General features: G+C 43.5%; 1 protein-coding gene across 1 annotated transcript in view; it reads left to right on the top strand.

Moving 5' to 3' along the window:
- The window catches only part of ttll12 (tubulin tyrosine ligase-like family, member 12), a 79186-nt gene extending 58050 nt beyond the window's left edge, over positions 1-21136 (top strand). The window contains exons 9-14 of the mRNA XM_061961234.1: positions 2434-2545; positions 5868-6019; positions 12330-12411; positions 15514-15582; positions 18447-18585; positions 20850-21136. Of these exons, the coding sequence (XP_061817218.1) occupies positions 2434-2545; positions 5868-6019; positions 12330-12411; positions 15514-15582; positions 18447-18585; positions 20850-21001 (706 nt within the window). The 3' untranslated portion in view covers positions 21002-21136. The remainder of the gene's footprint in view (positions 1-2433; positions 2546-5867; positions 6020-12329; positions 12412-15513; positions 15583-18446; positions 18586-20849) is intronic.
- The last annotated feature ends 268 nt before the right edge of the window (positions 21137-21404 follow it).

Here is a 21404-nt window from a genome sequence, read left to right as displayed (position 1 = left end):
TATTTGTTCTGTTGTGTTTATGTTGTGTTACGGTACGGATGTTCTCCCGAAATGTGTTTGTCATTCTTGTTTGGTGTGGGTTCACAGTGTGGCGCATATTTATAACAGTGTTAAAGTTGTTTATACGGCCACCCTCAGTGTGACCTGTATGGCTGTTGACCAAGTATGCATGGCATTCACTCGTGTGTGTGAGAAAAGCCGTAAATATTATGTGACTAGGCCGGCACGCATAGGCAATGCCTTTAAGGCACGCCCCCAATTTAGTTGTCTGGGTGGAGATCGGGAGAATGTTTGCCCCGGGAGAATTTCCGAAGGGGCACTGAAATTCGGGAGTCTCCCGGGAAAATCGGGAGGGTTGGCAAGTATGACCCCCTCTAAGGACGCCCTACACCAGAAGTGTCAAATTCGTTTTCAATGAGGGCCACATCGTAGTTGAAGGGCCGCTTCTAACAATGACTATTATTACATACCTTTTTAATTAATTTTATTAGTAGATTAAAAAAAATAAAAATGTAAAAACAAATATGGTAAGTTGCAATAATTTCACCTCAAATTTTTGTATAAATTACTGTAAATGGAAAAACAGTACTGCTGTTTTTATAGTACAAAATGTCAGCTCAGTTGCCAGAATTTTACTGTAATATTAGTTTTTTAACTGTAAATGAAAAAAAATGCAATTTTACAGTAACATTTTGGCACCTGAGCTGCGATTTTTTTTTAAAATGTATTTATTTTTTACCGCAAATCAACGACTGTGGATTTTTCGGTGTATTACTGTAAATGCCAAAACATTTTAAAAAAAAGTACTGTTTTTTTCATTTAGAGAAAAATGCTGTAAAGACCACGGTCAATTTCACAATTTTACCATGCAATCTATTGCTACTTTTACATTGCACAATTTGATGGATAACTTGCTTTAAAATCATTATTAACATGTATTTCTATTGAAAAAATGGTGTGAATGTTTGATAACATATTTTGTCATAATTAGACAACATTTAAGTTAACATAATTTGCGATCACATGGAGTACATATATTGTTTCCCCCCAAAAATAGAAAGAAAGAATACATTTAGTAAGAAAAGTTACAGTACTTTATTGATACATATTATTTCCAGGCTTTTGAGGGGCCAAAAATAATGAAGTGGCGGGCCACATCTGGCCGGGCCTTGAGTTTGACACCTGTGCCCTACACCGTCCATGCTCAACTGGAAGTCTCCTCATGGAAAGCTCTGTTGGCATTGTATCAAATTGTAGAGGTTGCCCTCTAGTGGGTTCCTCGGACCACCACACACTGCCACGAGAGCCCGGGTTTCAGGGTACAACACTGTTTTATTTGCATAAATAGTGCAAGGCTTTTGCTTTCCAGCAAAATGTATTTTCTGAGTCCGTGTCTCTCTCTCTCTCTCTCTCTCTCTCTGGCTCCCACTCCAACTCCCCTGTCTCGTCCCGGCTGCTGCTAATAAAGGCGACAGGTGATTAGATAACAAGGCCGACCTGGGCCATCTACTCACCTATCGCTGTCTTCGAGGCCGGTCCTTGCACACCCCGATCTGCGGCAGGCCTGCGGGCCACGCCCCCCTCCACACAAATGCTTCATGATTTATAGTTGCCAATTTTGATACAATAATTAGTCTACTAAAATCAACACTATGGCTAAAACTACACAGATAAGACATCTAGCAGGTTAACACATATTGTTCAATGAAACTGGGAGTTTTTACAAAAATCAGTCATTTCACTTGCATTATTCGTTTACGCGACACGATTTAGACTTGGCTAATAATTGGCGACATCCAACCAGCTGTGTGTGCATTAATGTGTACATACAGTAAGGTCACTCTTTCAACTCCTGATTGCTTGTTGTTTCAATATTGACCTTAGTTTAAAGCAAAGGTGCTAATACCGTATTGCCACCTTTGGCGAGGCGTGTTTTAAAGCGTCTCCTTTATTGTTAGTTTTGAAGCCCGATTGCCTCCATATTGTACTTCACCACCCTCTTTATTAACCATTCTTTCTCTCCACACTGTTTCTGCTTTAACACTCAACATGCGCCTCGGCTCAGCAGCATGAGGGCGAAAAAAAGTATCGATATTTTGCAAAGGCAGAATAATAGCTTTATTCATACCTTATACATACTTTGTTAGTACTGGTATACCGTATGTATGTATTCACTTTTGGGGCGGTATAGCTCGGTTGGTAGAGTGGCCGTGCCAGCAACTTGAGTGTTCCAGGTTCGATCCCTGCTTCCGCTATCCTAGTCACTGCCGTTGTGTCCTTGGGCAAGACACTTTACCCACCTGCTCCCAGTGCCACCCACACTGGTTTAAATGCAACTTAGATATTGGGTTTCACTATGTAAAGCGCTTTGAGTCACTAGAGAAAAAGCACTATATAAATATAATTCACTTCACTGCACTTTTGTTTTTTCAGGGGAGACGATAACCACTGGATATGCAAGCCCTGGAATTTGGCCCGTGGGATGGACATACACATCACTAACAATCTGAACTACATAATCCGACAGAGGGAGAGTACGCCAAAGGTATTGACAAAGTTCAATGAGCATTTTATCTTCTACAAACCCTGTTTCCATATGAGTTGGGAAATTGTGTTAGATGTAAATATAAACGGAATACAATGATTTGCAAATCATTGTCAACCCATATTCAGTTGAATATGCTACAAAGACAACATATTTGATGTTCAAACTCATAAACATTTTTTTTTGTGCAAATAATCATTAACTTTAGAATTTGATGCCAGCAACACGCGACAAAGAAGTTGGGAAAGGTGGCAATAAATACTGATAAAGTTGAGGAATGCTCATTAAACACTTATTTGGAACATCCCACAGGTGAACAGGCACATTGGGAACAGGTGGGTGCCATGATTGGGTATAAAAGTAGATTCCGTGAAATGCTCAGTCATTCCCAAACAAGGATGGGGTGAGGGTCACCACTTTGTCAACAAATGCGTGAGCAAATTGTTGAACAGTTTAAGAAAAACCTTTCTCAACCAGCTATTGCAAGGAATTTATGGATTTCACCATCTACGGTCCGCAATATCATCAAAAGGTTCAGAGAATCTGGAGAAATCACTGCACGTAAGCAGCTAAGCCCGTGACCTTCGATCCCTCAAGCTGTAATGCATCAACAAGCGACATCAGTGTGTAAAGGATATCACCACATGGGCTCAGGAACACTTCAGAAACCCACTGTCAGTAACTACAGTTGGTCGCTACATCTGTAAGTGCAAGTTAAAACTCTCCTATGCAACGCGAAAACCGTTTATCAACAACACCCAGAAACGCCGTCGGTTTTGCTGGGCCTGAGCTCATCTAAGATGAACTGATACAAAGTGGAAAAGTGTTCTGTGGTCTGACGAGTCCACATTTTAAATTATTTTTGGAAACTGTGGACGTCGTGTTCTTCGGACCAAAGAGGAAAAGAACCATCCGGATTGTTATAGGCGCAAAGTTGCAAAGCCAGCATCTGTGATGGTATGGGGGTGTATTAGTGCCCAAGACATGGGTAACTTACACATCTGTGAAGGCGCCATTAATGCTGAAAGGTACATACAGGTTTTGGAGCAACATATGTTGCCATCCAAGCAACGTTACCATGGACGCCCCTGCTTATTTCAGCAAGACAATGCCAAGCCACGTGTTACATCAACGTGGCTTCATAGTAAAAGAGTGCGGGTACTAGACTGGCCTGCCTGTAGTCCAGACCTGTCTCCCATTGAAAATGTGTGGCGCATTATGAAGCCTAAAATACCACAACGGAGACCCCCGGACTGTTGAACAACTTAAGCTGTACATCAAGCAAGAATGGGAAATAATTCCACCTGAGAAGCTTAAAAAATGTGTCTCCTCAGTTCCCAAACGTTTACTGAGTGTTGTTAAAAGGAAAGGCCATGTAACACAGTGGTGAACATGCCCTTTCCCAACTACTTTGGCACGTGTTGCAGCCATGAAATTCTAAGTTAATTATTATTTGCAAAAAAAAAAAGAAAACATTTATGAGTTTGAACATCAAATATGTTGTCTTTGTAGTGCATTCAATTGAATATGGGTTGAAAAGGATTTGCAAATCATTGTATTCCGTTTATATATTTATATCTAATAGAATTTCCCAACTCATATGGAAACGGGGTTTGTATTATATTACTGTACTAAACCCCACTGGCAAGTTTTTGCTAATGTATTCAAAAGGACTCAAATGAAAAATCTGATGTTTATAACACGACTGCAATACATAACAGACAATTGACATCAAAATATATATTCAAAACCCAAAACCAGTGATTTGCAAATCATTTTCAACCCATATTCAGTTGAATATGCTACAAAGACAACATATTTGATGTTCAAACTGATAAACATTTTTTTTTGCAAATAATCATTAACTTTAGAATTTGATGCCAGCAACACGTGACAAAGAAGTTGGGAAAGGTGGCAATAAATACTAATAAAGTTGAGGAATGCTCATCAAACACTTATTTGGAACATCCCACAGGTGAACAGGCTAATTGGGAACAGGTGGGTGCCATGATTGGGTATAAAAACAGTTTCCCAAAAAATGCTCAGTCTTTCACAAGAAAGGATGGGGCGAGGTACACCCCTTTGTCCACAACTGCGTGAGCAAATAGTCAAACAGTTTAACGTTTCTCAAAATGCAATTGCAAGAAATTTAGGGATTTCAACATCTACGGTCCATAATATCATCAAAAGGTTCAGAGAATCTGGAGAAATCACTCCGCGTAAGCGGCATGGCCGGAAACCAACATTGAATGACCGTGACCTTCGTGTGTTGACCACTGTATCAAAAACCGACATCAATCTCTAAAGGATATCACCACATGGGCTCAGGAACACTTCAGAAAACCACTGTCACTAAATACAGTTGGTCGCTACATCTGTAAGTGCAAGTTAAAGCTCTACTATGCAAAGCGAAAGCCATTTATCAACAACATCCCGAAACGCCGCCGGCTTCTCTGGACCCGAGATCATCTAAGATGGACTGATGCAAAGTGGAAAAGTGTTCTGTGGTCTGACGAGTCCACATTTCAAATTGTTTTTGGAAATATTCGACATTGTGTCATCCGGACCAAAGGGGAAGCGAACCATCCAGACTGTTATCGACGCAAAGTTCAAAAGCCAGCATCTGTGATGGTATGGGGGTGCATTAGTGCCCAAGGCATGGGTAACTTACACATCTGTGAAGGCACCATTAATGCTGAAAGGTACATACAGGTTTTGGAACAACATATGCTGCCATCTAAGCGCCGTCTTTTTCATGGACGCCCCTGCTTATTTCAGCAAGACAATGCCAAGCCACATTCAGCACGTGTTACGACAGCTTGGCTTCGTAAAAAAAGAGTGCGGGTACTTTCCTGGCCCGCCTTCAGTCCAGACCTGTCTCCCATCGAAAATGTGTGGCGCATTATGAAGCCTAAAATACGACAGCGTAGACCCCGGACTGTTGAACGACTGAAGCTCTACATAAAACAAGAATGGGAAAGAATTCCACTTTCAAAGCTTCAACAATTAGTTTCCTCAGTTCCCAATCGTTTATTGAGTGTTGTTAAAAGAAAAGGTGATGTAACACAGTGGTGAACATGCGCTTTCCCAACTACTTTGGCATGTGTTGCAGCCATGAAAATATAAGTTAATTATTATTTGCAAAAAAAAATAAAGTTTATGAGTTTGAACATCAAATACCTTGTCTTTGTAGTGCATTCAATTGAATATGCGTTGAAAATTATTTACAAATCATTGTATTCCGTTTATATTTACATCTAACACAATTTCCCAACTCATATGGAAACAGGGTTTGTAATTGCAACATGGTTTCATTCCCCAGGTGGTGTGTAAATACATTGAAGATCCAGTACTGTTCTACAGGGAGGACGTCGGATGGGTCAAGTTTGACATCCGCTACATGTTGATGTTGCGCTCTGTCAAGCCTCTGCGTCTCTATGCCTACAAAGTCTTCTGGTTACGCTTTGCTAATAGGTATGGCATGATATGGTATCATGTACTTGTCAAATAATATGACATACAAACAGGAATGAGCGGCATAACAAGGTAGCAGGCATAGTGTGAAGATCCTGGAGGACTTCAACATCAGGATGGACAAACCGGTCATGGCTAACCAGTCGGAAAAATACAACAGTCTTGATAGATGTAGCAGTCCCGAGTGATAGCAACATTGGGAAAAAGAAACACGGAAAATGTACCAAGGGCTGAAGGAAGAGCTCGAGAAAATACGGGCTATGAAAGACTTGCAGAAGGTTGCCAGGGTGGTTAAAATACTCCACTGTGACGAGTTCCCTACGGCATGGGAGGCGGTCTTGGTAAATGATAAATGGGTTATACTTGTATAGCGCTTTTCTACCTTCAAGGTTCTCAAAGCGCTTTCACACTATTTCCACATTCACCCATTCACACACTGATGGCGGGAGCTGCCACGCAAGGCCCTAACCACCACCCATCAGGAGCTCAAGGACACAACGGACTTTAGAAGGTGGGGATTGAACCAGAAACCCTCAGGTTGCTGGCACAGCTACTCTCCCAACCGCGCCACGCCTTGGTTGACATTAATCTTTAGCATCGCATACAGGGGCGGTGCCTGAGAATATGGTAGTGGTTTCTCTTTTTAAAGATTAGGATCCTGAGGGTGTGTTCCAACCATCGCAAGAATACATTCCTCAGCATTCCTGATCATTTGGGGATTGAGGAGGGTCCGCTGGATACTGGACATGCATTGGGGTTCCTGGTCTTGGGACTGTGGACCGACTCTATATTCCGCAGGGTATTTGTGAGTGCATGGTAGTTTGCCTGAGGGAAGAATCAATTGCCAAATTGACAGGCAGATTAATGCAGCATCTTCAATGATGTATTGGTCCATTGTGGTAAATAGGTTATGGGTTATACTTGTATAGCGCTTTTCTACCTTCAAGGTTCTCAAAGTGCTTTGAAACTATTTCCACATTCACCCATTCACACACACTGATGGCGGGAGCTGCCAAGCAAGGCCGTAACCACGACCCATCAGGAGCTCAAGGACACAACGGACTTTAGAAGGTGGGGATTGAACCAGAAACCCTCAGGTTGCTGGCACAGCTACTCTCCCAACAGCGCCACACCTTGGTTGACATTAATCTTTAGCATCGAGTACAGGGGCGGTGCCTGAGAATATAGTGGTGGTTTCTCTTTTTAAAGATTAGGATCCTGAGGGTGTGTTCCAACCATCGCAAGAATACATTCTTCAGCATTCCTGATCATTTAGGGATTGAGGAGGGTCCACTGGATACTGGAGGTCCATTGGGGTTCCTGTTCTTGGGACTGTGGACCGACTCTATATTCCGCAGGGTATTTGTGAGCGCATGGTAGTTTGCCTGAGGGAAGAATCAATTGCCAAATTGACAGGCAGATTGATGCAGCATCTCCAATGATGTATTGGTCCGTTATGGTAAATGGGTTATGGGTTATACTTGGATAGCGCTTTTCTACTTTCAAGGTACTCAAAGCGCTTTGAAACTATTTCCACATTCACCCATTCACACACACATTCACACACTGATGGGGGGAGCTGCCAAGCAAGGCCGTAACCACGACCCATCAGGAGCTCAAGGACACAACGGACTTTAGAAGGTGGGGATTGAACCAGAAACCCTCAGGTTGCTGGCACAGCTTCTCTCCCAATCGCGCCACGCCTTGGTTGACATTAATCTTTAGCATCGCGTACAGGGGCGGTGCCTGAGAATATGGTGGTGGTTTCTCTTTTTAAAGATTAGGATCCTGAGGGTGTGTTCCAACCATAGCAAGAATACATTCCTCTGCATTCCTGATCATTTGGGGATTGAGGAGGGTCCGCTGGATACTGGAGGGGCATTGGGGTTCCTGGTCTTGGGACTGTGGACCGACTCTATATTCCGCAGGGTATTTGTGAGCGCATGGTAGTTTGCCTGAGGGAAGAATCAATTGCCAAATTGACAGGCAGATTGATGCAGCATCTCCAATGATGTATTGGTCCGTTATGGTAAATGGGTTATGGGTTATACTTGTATAGCGCTTTTCTACCTTCAAGGTACTCAAAGCGCTTTGAAACTATTTCCACATTCACCCATTCACACACACTGATGGCGGGAGCTGCCAAGCAAGGCCGTAACCACGACCCATCAGGAGCTCAAGGACACAACGGACTTTAGAAGGTGGGGATTGAACCAGAAACCATCAGGTTGCTGGCACAGCTACTCTCCCAACCGCGCCACGCCTTGGTTGACATTAATCTTTAGCATCGAGTACAGGGGCGGTGCCTGAGAATATGGTGGTGGTTCCTCTTTTTAAAGATTAGGATCCTGAGGGTGTTTTCCAACCATCGCAAGAATACATTCTTCAGCATTCCTGATCATTTGGGGATTGAGGAGGGTCCGCTGGATACTGGAGGTGCATTGGGGTTCCTGGTCTTGGGACTGTGGACCGACTCTATATTCCGCAGGGTATTTGTGAGCGCATGGTAGTTTGCCTGAGGGAAGAATCAATTGCCAAATTGACAGGCAGATTGATGCAGCATCTCCAATGATGTATTGGTCCGTTGTGGTAAATAGGTTTTGGGTTATACTTGTATAGCGCTTTTCTACCTTCAAGGTACTCAAAGCGCTTTGAAACTATTTCCACATTCACCCATTCACACACACATTCACACACTGATGGTGGGAGCTGCCATGCAAGGCCGTAACCACGACCCATCAGGAGCAAGGGTGAAGTGTCTTGCTCAAGCACACAACGGACGTGACTAGGTTGGTAGAAGGTGGGGATCGAACCAGGAACCCTCAGTTTGCTGGCACGGCCGCTCTTCCGACCGCGCCACACCGTCCCCTAGACGGTAGAGACGAAGCTGAGCATAAAAGGCAAAGTTTGTAATGCTGGTCCTCCACGTTGGGAGGAACTACAGTAGATGAGCTGGCTTGGGCAATTTGGGCATCTCCTTGGTGAGGTTTTCCGTGTACGTCCGACCAGCAGAAGGTCTCGAGAAAGACCCAGGACACATTTACAGTACATCATTATACGAACACCAACCAATCATCGTAACCCATAGGGTTCAACATGATGTCGGTCCTCCTTTTGCAGCTATTACAGCTTCAACTCTTCTAGGAAGGCTGTCCACAAGGTTGCAGAGTGTGTTTATAGGAATTTTTGACCATTCTTTCAAAAGCGCAATGGTGAGGTCACACACTGATGTTGGTCGAGAAGGCCTGGCTCTTAGGCTCCGTTCTAATTCTTCCCAAAGGTGTTCTATCAAGTTCAGGTCAGGACTCTATGCAGGCCAGTCAAGTTCATCCACACCAGACTCTGCTTTGTGCGCTGGTGCACAGTCATGTTGGAAGAGGAAGGGTCCTGCTCCAAACTGTTCCTACAAGGTTGGGAGCATGGAATTGTCCAAAATGTTTTGGTATCCTGGAGCATTCAATAGTTCCTTTCACTGGAACGAAGGAGCCAAGCCCAACTCCTGAAAAACAACCCCACACCATAATTCTTCCTCCATCAAATTTCACACTTGCCTATCGTTCTCCTGGCAACCTCCAAACCCAGACTCGTCCATCAGATTGCTAGATGAAAAAGCGTCATTCATCACTCCAGAGAAGGCGTCTCCACTGCTCTAGAGTCCAGTGGCGACGTGCTTTACACCACTGAATCCCACACTTTGCATTGGACTTGGTGATGTGTGGCTTAGATGCAGCTGCTCGCCCATGGAAACCCATTCCATGAAGCTCTCTGCGTACTGTACGTGGGCTAATTGGAAGGTCAGATGAAGTTTGGAGCTCTGTAGCAACTGACTGTGCAGAAAGTCTTTGCACTATGCGCTTCAGCATCCGCTGACCCCTCTCTGTCACTTTACGTGGCCTACCACTTGGTGGCTGAGTTGCTGTTGTTCCCAAACTCTTCACTTTTCCTATAATAAAGTTGACTTTGGAATATTTAGGAGCGAGGACATTTCACGACTGGATTTGTTGCACAGGTGGCATCCTATGACAGTTCCACGTTGGAAATTCTGAGAGCGGCCCATTCTTTCACAAATGTTGGTAGAAACAGTCTCCATGCCTAAGTGCTTGATTTTATACCCCGGGCCAAGTGATTAGGACACCCGATTCTGATCATTTGGATGGGTGGCAAAATACTTTTGGCAAAATAGTGTATGTTCTCATTCATCCAGGTCATTGTATTTTCTCTGTTTTTCTTTTTTTACGTGGAGTCGCAGTCTATTTTCTGTCTTTGATGTAAGCTACCTCGCTACACGGGTCTAAAAATAGCCAAGTTAGAGGAATCGCGACTCAAAGTGAAGCTACCGCCAAGCTTGTTACTGCCCATGACTGCATGCAGTGATCCGACAGTTGACAGTGCATCAAACCTTTCTTTGCAGTCCACTAGAGAAGTAGAAGCCCAGAGAACGCCACTGAACCATGTACAGTTCTAGAGTTGTGTGTGACTTTAGAAGTATATCGTCCCCAGAACATTTAGGTAGATTTATCAACTACATAACCCAAGGTACATTTGACTTGGGAGGATGCTCAGGCCTTTGCCAGAGATGTTAACTTTACACCCAAAGCTGATTTTCAAGAGTCCTTGAAATACTTGCAATATACAATATCAATGATCAGTGTGGTTCAAAAGCATCCCACATACAAAACGATTGAATGAGGATCCAAGAAATAGCTGAATAGTGTTGGAAACTACAGACCTGGCACGAAACCATATCAGTCTGGCAGGACAGTGTAGCAGTTTCACTGTGAGCAGGATGTTAGTTAGTTAATTATATTTATATAGCGCTTTTCTCTAGTGACTCAAAGCGCTTTTACATAGTGAAACCCAATATCTAAGTTACATTTAAACCAAACCCAAGTGGAGGAGTTCAAGTACCTCGGAGTCTTGTTCATGAGTGAGGGAAGAGTGGATCGTGAGATTGACAGGCGGATCGGTGCGGCGTCTTCAGTAATGCGGACGCTGTATCGATCCGTTGTGGTGAAGAAGGAGCTGAGCCGGAAGGCAAAGCTCTCAATTTACCGGTCGATCTACGTTCCCATCCTCACCTATGGTCATGAGCTTTGGGTTATGACCGAAAGGACAAGATCACAGGTACAAGAGGCCGAAATGAGTTTCCTCCGCCGGGTGGCGGGGCTCTCCCTTAGAGATAGGGTGAGAAACTCTGCCATCCGGGGGGAGCTCAAAGTAAAGCCGCTGCTCCTCCACATCGAGAGGAGCCAGATGAGGTGGTTCGGGCATCTGGTCAGGATGCCACCTGAGCGCCTCCCTAGGGAGGTGTTTAGGGCACGTCCGACCGGTAGGAGGCCGCGGGGAAGACCCAGGACACGTTGGGAAGACTATGTCTCCCGGCTGGCCTGGGAACGCCTCGGGGTCCCACAGGAAGAGCTGGACGAAGTGGCTGGGGAGAGGGAAGTCTGGGCTTCCCTGCTTAGGCTGCTGCCCCCGCGACCCGACCTCGGATAAGCGGAAGAAGATGGATGGATGGATGGCATTTAAACCAGTGTGGGTGGCACTGGGATCAGGTGGATAAAGTGTCTTGCCCAAGGACACAACAGCAGTGACGAGGATGGCGGGGATCGAACCTGGAACCCTCAAATTGCTGGCATGGCCACTCTACCAACCGAGCTATACCGCCCAGGATAAATCAATCAATCAATCAATGTTTATTTATATAGCCCTAAATCACAAGTGTCTCAAAGGGCTGCACAAGCCACAACGACATCCTCGGTTCAGAGCCCACATAAGGGCAAGGAAAAACTCACAACCCAGTGGGATGTCAATGAGAATGACTATGAGAAACCTTGGAGAGGACCGCAGATGTGGTTGACTCCCCCCCTTCTAGGGGAGACCGGATGCAATGGACTTCGAGTGGGTCTAGCATAATATTGTGAAAGTCCCACAAGCATAGTGGATCTAACATAATAGTGAGAGTCCAGTCCATAGTGGATCTAACATAATAGTGAGAGTCCAGTCCATAGTGAGGCCAGCAGGAGACCATCCCGAGCGGAGACAGGTCAGCAGCGCAGAGATCTCCCCAACCGATGCACAGGCGAGCGGTCCACCCCGGGTCCCGACTCTGGACAGCCAGCTCTTCATCCATGGCCACCGAACCTGTGCCCCCTCCTCTCCGGCAGAGCAGAAAAGAAAAGAGACGGCAGATCAACTGGTCTAAAAAGGGGGTCTATTTAAAGGCTAGAGTATACAATTGAGTTTTAAGATGGGACTTAAATGCTTCATGAAAATGATTGTAATTACCCATGTTTTAACCCCTCTCCAGACCCTTCTCCCTGGATCACTTTGATGACTACCAGAAACACTTTACTGTTATGAACTATGCAGAAGATGTGGAGCTCAAGCAGGTACTTCCCAAATGTTTTCAACGTTTGAAAGCCAAATGGGTTATTATTTCCGAAGTCAGAATGTGTTATTGTGCTCGGAAGTATAATAAGCGGATCTTACAAAGATATCTACAACACTGTCCTTTTGGTGTTTTAGTGTCGTAACGTGTGATTTCTACTAGAGATGTCCAATAATATCGGACTGCCGATATTATCGGCCGATAAATGCTTTAAGATGTAATATCGGAAATTATCGGTATCGGTTTCAAAAAGTAAAATTTATGACTTTTTAAAACGCAGCTGTACAGAGTGGTACACGGACGTAGGGAGAAGTACAGAGCAATTGCGTCTCCCAGTCATACTTGCCAACCTTCCCGATTTTCCCGGGAGACTACCGAATTTCAGTACCCCTCCCGAAAATCTCCCGGGGCAACCATTCTCCCGATTTCCACCCAGACAACAATATTGGGGGCGTGCCTTAAAGGCACTGCCTTTGCGTGCCGGCCCAGTCACATAATATCTACATCTTTTCACACACACAAGTGAATGCCACGCATACTTGGTCAACAGCCATACAGGTCACACTGAGGGTGGCCGTATAAACAACTTTAACACTGTTACAAATATGCGCCACACTGAACCCACACCAAACAAGAATGACAAACACATTTTGGGAGAACATCCGCACCGTAACACAACATCAACACAACAGAACAAATACCCAGAACCCCTTGCAGCACTGACTCTTCCGGGACGCTACAATATACACCCCCCGCTATTCTATCCCCTCCACCTCAACCCCGCCTACCTCAACCTCCTCATGCTCTCTCAGGGAGAGCATGTCCCAAATTCCAAGCTGCTGTTTTGAGGCATGTTAAAAAAGAAAAATGCACTTTGTGACTTCAATATGTCCATGTTGGCATTTTTTTCCATAACTTGAGTTGACATCGGACATCTCTAAATTCTACCACTGGAAATGATTATTGGCAAAATATTGTAATGTAACTACTGTATTCATCTGAGCTCTGGCCTGCAATTTCATTCATTCTTATGCGCCTTATAGTCCGATGCGCTTTATATATGAACAAATATCGAGAATGGACCATTTATTGACAGTGCGCCTTATAGTGTCAGAAAAATTGTATGTAAATTATCAAAAAACTTTCCGTTCTCTGAGTTCCCAGTGAACAGACAAGAGGCTGTCTTTGTTGCACCAAGCCAAAGGCTTGTAAAATTCCATTGTGTACGATGGGAGGAGACGGGAGGGGTTATCTATTTTGATCCAAGACCTGCCCAAGCTCGATCCAGGACCAGTCCAAGCCCGAGGCATATTTTTCGTTTGTGTTAATGTGACCGAAAACAATGGCTGTTTATATACCCCCCATTCCTTTAGAAAGAGCTGTTGTTATGTAAACAGGGAAAGTCCAAATAAAAAGAGGTGGCGTACAATCTTTCGCCAGAGCGTGCTGGAAGACTGTACAGAGAGTACAGTCCAGACGTTTCTCCTCAATTTCAGCAAATTTAATTCTGGCTCTGTTTAATTCCTTGCTTCTTGTCTCGTTTAATAGATGTCATCAGTGTTTGAACCTGACAATAGTCTGAAAAATACGGTACATATCAACAATGCTTTCGATTGTTTGTCCAGGAGCAACAAACAGTTTACCTTAAATGTACTCAAATAATTTGGCTTTGCCGTGGGCTGTCATGACCTCTGTTTCGAGCTACAGTCTTCTGTAACATACCAGCATGAGCTGGTTTTGTCAACGTAAATTCATTTTTAGACCATTTATAATTGTATTAATAGAGCCATTTTATAAGATTTTAGGAGGATTTTAGACATTTCAAATCCCTAAATTCAATTATAATAATAATTAAATTCAATCTTAAAGCCAGCCCTGTTTTAAATGTCCATACTTTTAACACCATACCTTTTTTTGTCCTCACACTAGTATTTGAATGGAGTAAATTGACTATGTCTTATTTAGTCAGTGATAAAAAGATATAGTTGTAGTTCACATGAAAAGTATTGTCTGCCACTCAATGAATACATTTCAGCGAGTAAAGAAAATCATGTTGTATTGACCTAGCGATAAAATAAAATGCACTGCGTAGTTTGAATAATCAAAGCAATTCATCAAAATGGGTATTTTTTTTTCTCTCTTTGTTGATCACCACAACTACAAAGAACTAAAGCAGTTGCTGTTTTAAACACACCTTTTAACATTACATACACAAACTAGCTTTGCAAAGGTATTCTTATACTTTAGAACTGAGAGCACCTGCTAGTGACAGCTCCGAGCTCTGTTGTTGGCGAGTAGCCCACAATTATCCACAGCTAAACAAGATGAAATGACCACAATCGCGAGAGTAATGGCCAACAGTAGGATTAGATCTAGAGAATGTATATTGGGACTTCAAGGCCTGCTCAGTGGCCTTGTGGTTAGTGTGTCCGTCCTGAGATCGGTCGGTCGTCAGTTCAAGTCATAACAAAGACTATAAAAATGGGACCCTGTGGAAGTTGTGTCCTCGCAGTCCCACTGTCAGACACGGCATAGGAGCCAAGTGCGCAGGTTTTAATAATAAGATTTCAACAAAAGTTTTCAGTCACGTCCGTATCCTCTCTCCCCTCCTGCTCCCGGCCGCTTACTGTTAAAGACAACCGATGATTAGATTAACACGTACCACCTGTGAAATCTAATCACCTGCCAGCTGTGTCTCGCCGTCAGCACTGCCACGCCCCCCCGTCTGATGGCGCTCTGTTCTCAGCACCATGGACAGAGGCGGTGACCTTTGCTCCTGCAGACAGCGCTGGCCACATCCCAACCCCCACAGACCCATTACCTCCCTGCTTGGCACTCAGCATCAAGGGTTGGAATTGGGGGTTAAATCACCAAAAAGGACTCCCGGGCGTGCCCACCGTTCCCCTCACCTCCCAGGGGGTGGAACAAGGGGCTGTGTCAAATGCAGAGATTCATTTCACCACACCTAGTGTGTGTGCGACTATCAGTGGTACTTTAAAAACTTTCATATGTAGGTGTCAAAATGGAAGAAACTGAATTATTTGCGAAATCATATCATTTTAGTGCCTAGAAATGCACTGAATGTCTGTTTGCATCTGTCCAGGTCCACTACGATGACTTCATCCCCATGTTTGAACAGCAATACCCTCAGTATCCATGGGAGGAAGTGGAAGTAAGTCATCTAAGACGGTAGGCCAAAGTGGCCCAAATTAGATTTTTTTTCAATCTGATTTTTTTTCCAGCTCTCACTGTAAGAAGAATGTGATTTTTATCAGACTCCAGTGTAAACACGCATAAAGTGAAAACAAAGGAATTTCACCGGGAGGAAGTCGCTACCACTACAAAGTAAAATAAATGTTGCCGCACATTAAAAAAAATATTTTTTTTATGTCAGACCTGGGCACATTAAGGCCCAGGGGCCACATGCCACATGTTAAGCTTTTCAATCTGGCCCCCCCTATGACAGTGTAGCTGTCATTATGATGTGCAGTGATGTTTTCAAATGACCGTAAGTCTTGAACTATACAAAGTATTTCAATGGTTGGAATCTGCGCTTTTGCATGATATACTAGTTCCTATGGTAAGCTAATTAGTTACTATGGTAACCTAAGTCACAGCAGCTCAGACGAGGCCCCAAGCAGTGTGGGTGGGGAGCGTTTCCACAGAGCGTTTCCAGAGCGGCCAGCCTGAAATGCGGGTGTCAGGGACAGACTTGGAAGGAGATTTTTACAACAAAATTCGAAAGCTTAGTGATATATCAGATTGTAAGTGTTTTTTGTTTTTTTTAGCTTTCGCGTTTACAAACCCCGTTTCCATATGAGTTGGGAAATTGTGTTAGATGTAAATACAAAGATTTGCAAATCCTTTTCAACCCATATTCAATTGAATGCACTACAAAGACAACATATTTGATGTTCAAACTCATAAACTTTATTTATTTTTTTGCAAATAATAATTAACAACACGTGCCAAAGTAGTTGGGAAAGGGCATGTTCACCACTGTGTTACATGGCCTTTCCTTTCAACAACACTCAGTAAACGTTTGGGAACTGAGGAGACACATTTTTGAAGCTTCTCAGGTGGAATTCTTTTCCATTCTTGCTTGATGTACAGCTTAAGTTGTTCAACAGTCCGGGGGTCTCTGTTGTGGTATTTTAGGCTTCATAATGCGCCACACATTTTCAATGGGAGATAGGTCTGGACTACAGGCAGGCCAGTCTAGTACCCGCACTCTTTTACTATGAAGCCAGCATTGTCTTGCTGAAATAAGCAGGGGCGTCCATGGTAACGTTGCTTGGATGGCAACATATGTTGCTCCAAAACCTGTATGTACCTTTCAGCATTAATGGCGCCTTCACAGATGTGTAAGTTACCCATGTCTTGGGCACTAATACACCCCCATACCATCACAGATGCTGGCTTTTCAACTTTGCGCCTATAACAATCCGGATGGTTCTTTTCCTCTTTGGTCCGGAGGACACGACGTCACAGTTTCCAAAAACAATTTGAAATGTGGACTCGTCAGACCGCAGAACACTTTTCCACTTTGTATCAGTCCATCTTAGATGAGCTCAGGCCCAGCGAAGCGGACGCCGTTTCTGGGTGTTGTTGATAAACGGTTTTTGCCTTGCATAGGAGAGTTTTAACTTGCACTTACAGATGTAGCGACCAACTGTAGTTGCTGACAGTGGGTTTCTGAAGTGTTCCTGAGCCCATGTGTTGATATCCTTTACACACTGATGTCGCTTGTTGATGCAGTACAGCCTGAGGGATTGAAGGTCACGGGCTTAGCTGCTTACGTGCAGTGATTTCCCCCAGATTCTCTGAACCCTTTGATGATATTACGGAGCGTAGATGGTGAAATCCCTAAATTCCTTGCAATAGCTGGTTGAGAAAGGTTTTTCTTAAACTGTTCAACAATTTGCTCACGCATTTGTTGACAAAGTGGTGACCCTCGCCCCATCTTTGTTTGTGAAAGACTGAGCATTTCATGGAATCTACTTTTATACCCAATCATGGCACCCACCTGTTCCCAATTAGCCTGTTCACCTGTGGGATGTTCCAAATAAGTGTTTGATGAGCATTCCTCAACTTTATCAGTATTTATTGCCACCTTTCCCAACTTCTTTGTCACGTGTTGCTGGCATCAAATTCTAAAGTTAAAATGTTTATCAGTTTGAACATCAAATATGTTGTCTTTGTAGCATATTCAACTGAATATGGGTTGAAAATGATTTGCAAATCATTGTATTCCGTTTATATTTACATCTAACACAATTTCCCAACTCATATGGAAACGGGGTTTGTAATATCATGTATGAATTGATGATCAAGTCTTTCTTTTTTGATCTATACCACAATACTATCGTACCGTGAAGATATTGTACTGTGAGATGTTGATATCGTTGCATTTCTATTTGTTATGAATGTGTTTTTTTTATAGGCATGAAAGCCTTTTTGTATAAGATTACATAACTAAGGCAGCACGTTGGAACAGGGGTTAGTGCGTGTGCCTCACAATACGAAGGTCCTGGGTTCGATCATGGGCTCGGGATCGTTTATGTATGGAGTTTGCATGTTCTCCCCGTGACTGCGTGGGTTCCCTCCGGGTACTCCGGCTTCCTCCCACCTCCAAAGACATGCACCTGGGGATAGGTTGATTGGCAACACTAAATTGACCCTAGTGTGTGAATGTGAGTGTGAATGTTGTCTACCTGTGATGAGGTCCAGGGTGTACCGCCTACCGCCCGAATGCAGCTGAGATAGGCTCCGGCAACCCCGAAAGGGACAAGCGGTAGAAAATGGATGGATGGATTACATAACTAAGCCAATAAGGATTGTGTTAGCAAAGTGACATAACCACATTTTCTTGCTCTGACGTCTCTGCTCCATGGTCGGTGTTGTCTGTCTATGTTCTACACCTTGATTTGGAGTATTGATAAGCAGTGGTAAAAACTTTTTTGTTTTAGTGTACTTCTGTTTTGTTGGTAAGACTTCCTCAAACCAACTGGATTTTTGTTACCTTTCCCCTTGCAGTCGAAGTTGTTTCAAGCATTCAAGAGTGTCTTCCTAGCTGCTAGTTCTCGACCTGCTCCGTATGGTATCTGTCCATACCCGTCTTCCCGAGCTATCTATGCTGTGGACCTCATGCTCAAGTGGAAGACGTTGGACAATGGTAAGTATTCCATACCTACTTGGGACAATTTTTTGTAACAAAAACATCGATTGTTCTCACAATAATTCAATGTTGATAATCCTGGGATGACTAAATCAGACATAGGCAGTATTTTGGTACATCTAGGAAGAAGTATTTGAACAGTGACTTGTTCATTTACCTCAGTATACACCAAGAATGGATTGGTTATAAAACAATCAACATGTGATTGAAGTGTAGAAAATTACATTTGTTTTAAAGGGGAACATTATTACAATTTCAGAAGGGTTAAAACCATTAAAAATCAGTTCCCAGTGGCTTATTTTATTTTTCGAAGTTTTTTTCAAAATTTTACCCATCACGGAATATCCCTAAAAAAAAGCTTCAAAGTGCCTGATTTTAACCATCGTTATAACCACCCGTCCATTTTCCTGTGACGTCACAAACAAACAACACAAACAAACATGGCGGAAAGAACAGCAAGCTATAGCGACATCGGATTCAGACTCGGATTTCAGCGGCTTAAGCGAAATTGAAGAAGAAACTGAAGCTATTGAGCCATATCAGTTTGAACCGTAACCGACGAAAACGACACGACGGCCAGCGACACGGGAGAAAGCGAGGACGAATTCGGCGATCGCCTTCTAACCAACGATTGGTATGTGTTTGTTTGGCATTAAAGGAAACTAACAACTATGAACTAGGTTTACAGCATATGAAATACATTTGGCAACAACATGCACTTTGAGAGTGCAGACAGCCCAATTTTCATCAATTAATATATTCTGTAGACATACCCTCATCCGCGCTCTTTTCCTGAAAGCTGATCTGTCCAGTTTTGGAGTTGATGTCAGCAGGCCAGGGAAGCTAGGGTCGATAGCGGGTTTAGCTCGCTCGTCTGCGGGAACAAACTGCCGCCATTGCTTGCCGTGCTACCGAGGTCCTTTGTCCCTGAATTGCTCACACACTCCGGCAGATTCAATGGGGGTCTGGCGGCAGATTTCTTTGACTTTATCGTTGGAAATGCATCTGCTTTGAGTGTCGCAGGATATCCACACATTCTTGCCATCTCTGTCGTAGCATAGCTTTCGTCGGTAAAGTGTGCGGAACAAACGACTGACCATTTCGTCGGCTTTCCCCACACCCTCGTATTTTGAACAAATTTCGTCCAATTTCTTGCCACTTTCGCATCTTTGGGCCACTGGTGCAACTTGAATCCGTCCCTGTTTGTGTTGTTACACCCTCCGACAACACACCGACGAAAGTGAGAAAATGGCGGATTGCTTCCCGATGTGACATCACAACGAATAATAGAAAGGCGTTTAATTCGCCAAAATTCACCCAATTAGAGTTCGGAAATCGTTTAAAAAAATATATGGTCTTTTTTCCGCAACATCAAGGTATATATTGACGCTTACATAGGTCTGGTGATAATGTTCCCCTTTAATATGAAAATGTAATGTTAGTGCGGGCCGCGAGTTTTATATGTATGGCGCTTGACAGTGTCATACTTGCCAACCCTCCCGATTTTTCCGGGAGACTCCCGAATTTCAGGGCAACCATTCTCTCGAATGTCTGCCGATTTTCACCCAAACAATAATATTAAGGGCGTGCCGTGATGGCTCTGCCTTTAGCGCCCTCTATAACCTGTACAAACAGCGTGCCAGCCCAGTCACATGTTGTATTTGGCTTCTGTACACACACGTAAGTGACTGCAAGACATACTTGGTCAACAGCCATACAGGTCACACTGAGGGTGACCTGTGAAGTTTAACACTGTTACAAATATGCGCCACACTGTAAACCCACACCAAACAAGAATGAAAAACACATTTCGGGAGAACATCCACACCGTAACACAACGTAAACACAACAGAACAAATACCCAGAATCCCATGCAGACCTAACTCTTCCGGGCTACAATATACACCCCCGCTACCACCAAACCCTGCACCCCCACACATCAACCCAGTGAGCCACCCTCTAACCTCGCCCCTGGCTCTGTAGTCTGCAGTCAGCTCACTCTGAAAGAGGTTCTTCAATCAATGCAATCTACAGTCTACATTCTCAAAAATATTACCAGTATGTGGACATTTCCACCCCCTATAATCTCAGACAATATTTCTGCTGCCCCTTCTTTATTTCATGGATGGAAAATATTGATATGTTTCCAAGTCAAAGAGTCACTTCAATCACATGATTTTTATACTTAAGAATTATTTCAAAAAAGCATTGTCATTGTTAAATGTGTCTGTGTTTTAGTCTTTGTTTACATTTTGGTACAGGTGAGCGAGTCATGACCCCACAGATTCTTGAGTTCAACTTCAGTCCCGACTGCACCCGTGCCTGCCTCTACCACCCAGACTTCTACAACCACATGTTTCAGACTCTGTTCTTGGACCAGCCAAAGGACTGCCCCGTTACGCAGATCGCATGATTCTTTACTACCCCGGTATCGATATTTGTTTTGGATCTCGATCTCAATATTTAGTACTGAGATTCCTGAGTTAATTCATTTTGTTTCCAATACTAATTTACTCTGTGGCTGCTAAAAGATGGATAAGGGCAATAAAATCACATTCATAATTCAATTTGTGAGGGATTTGTGTTTTATTTTATGATTATGTGTACTTCTATTCAAATAAACATTGGGTATACCTTATCGTAGCTTGTTAAAAGTACAAACCCCGTTTCCATATGAGTTGGGAAATTGTGTTAGATGTAAATATAAACGGAATACAATGCTTTGCAAATCATTTTCAACCCATATTCAGTTGAATATGCTACTAAGACAACATATTTGATGTTCAAACTGGTAAACATTTTTTTTTTGCAAATAA

The sequence above is a fragment of the Nerophis lumbriciformis genome, linkage group LG05 (genome assembly GCF_033978685.3).
Source record: "Nerophis lumbriciformis linkage group LG05, RoL_Nlum_v2.1, whole genome shotgun sequence".
NCBI lineage: Eukaryota > Metazoa > Chordata > Actinopteri > Syngnathiformes > Syngnathidae > Nerophis > Nerophis lumbriciformis.
Note: the sequence above shows the minus strand (reverse complement) of the source record. Positions and strands in the feature narration are given on the sequence as shown.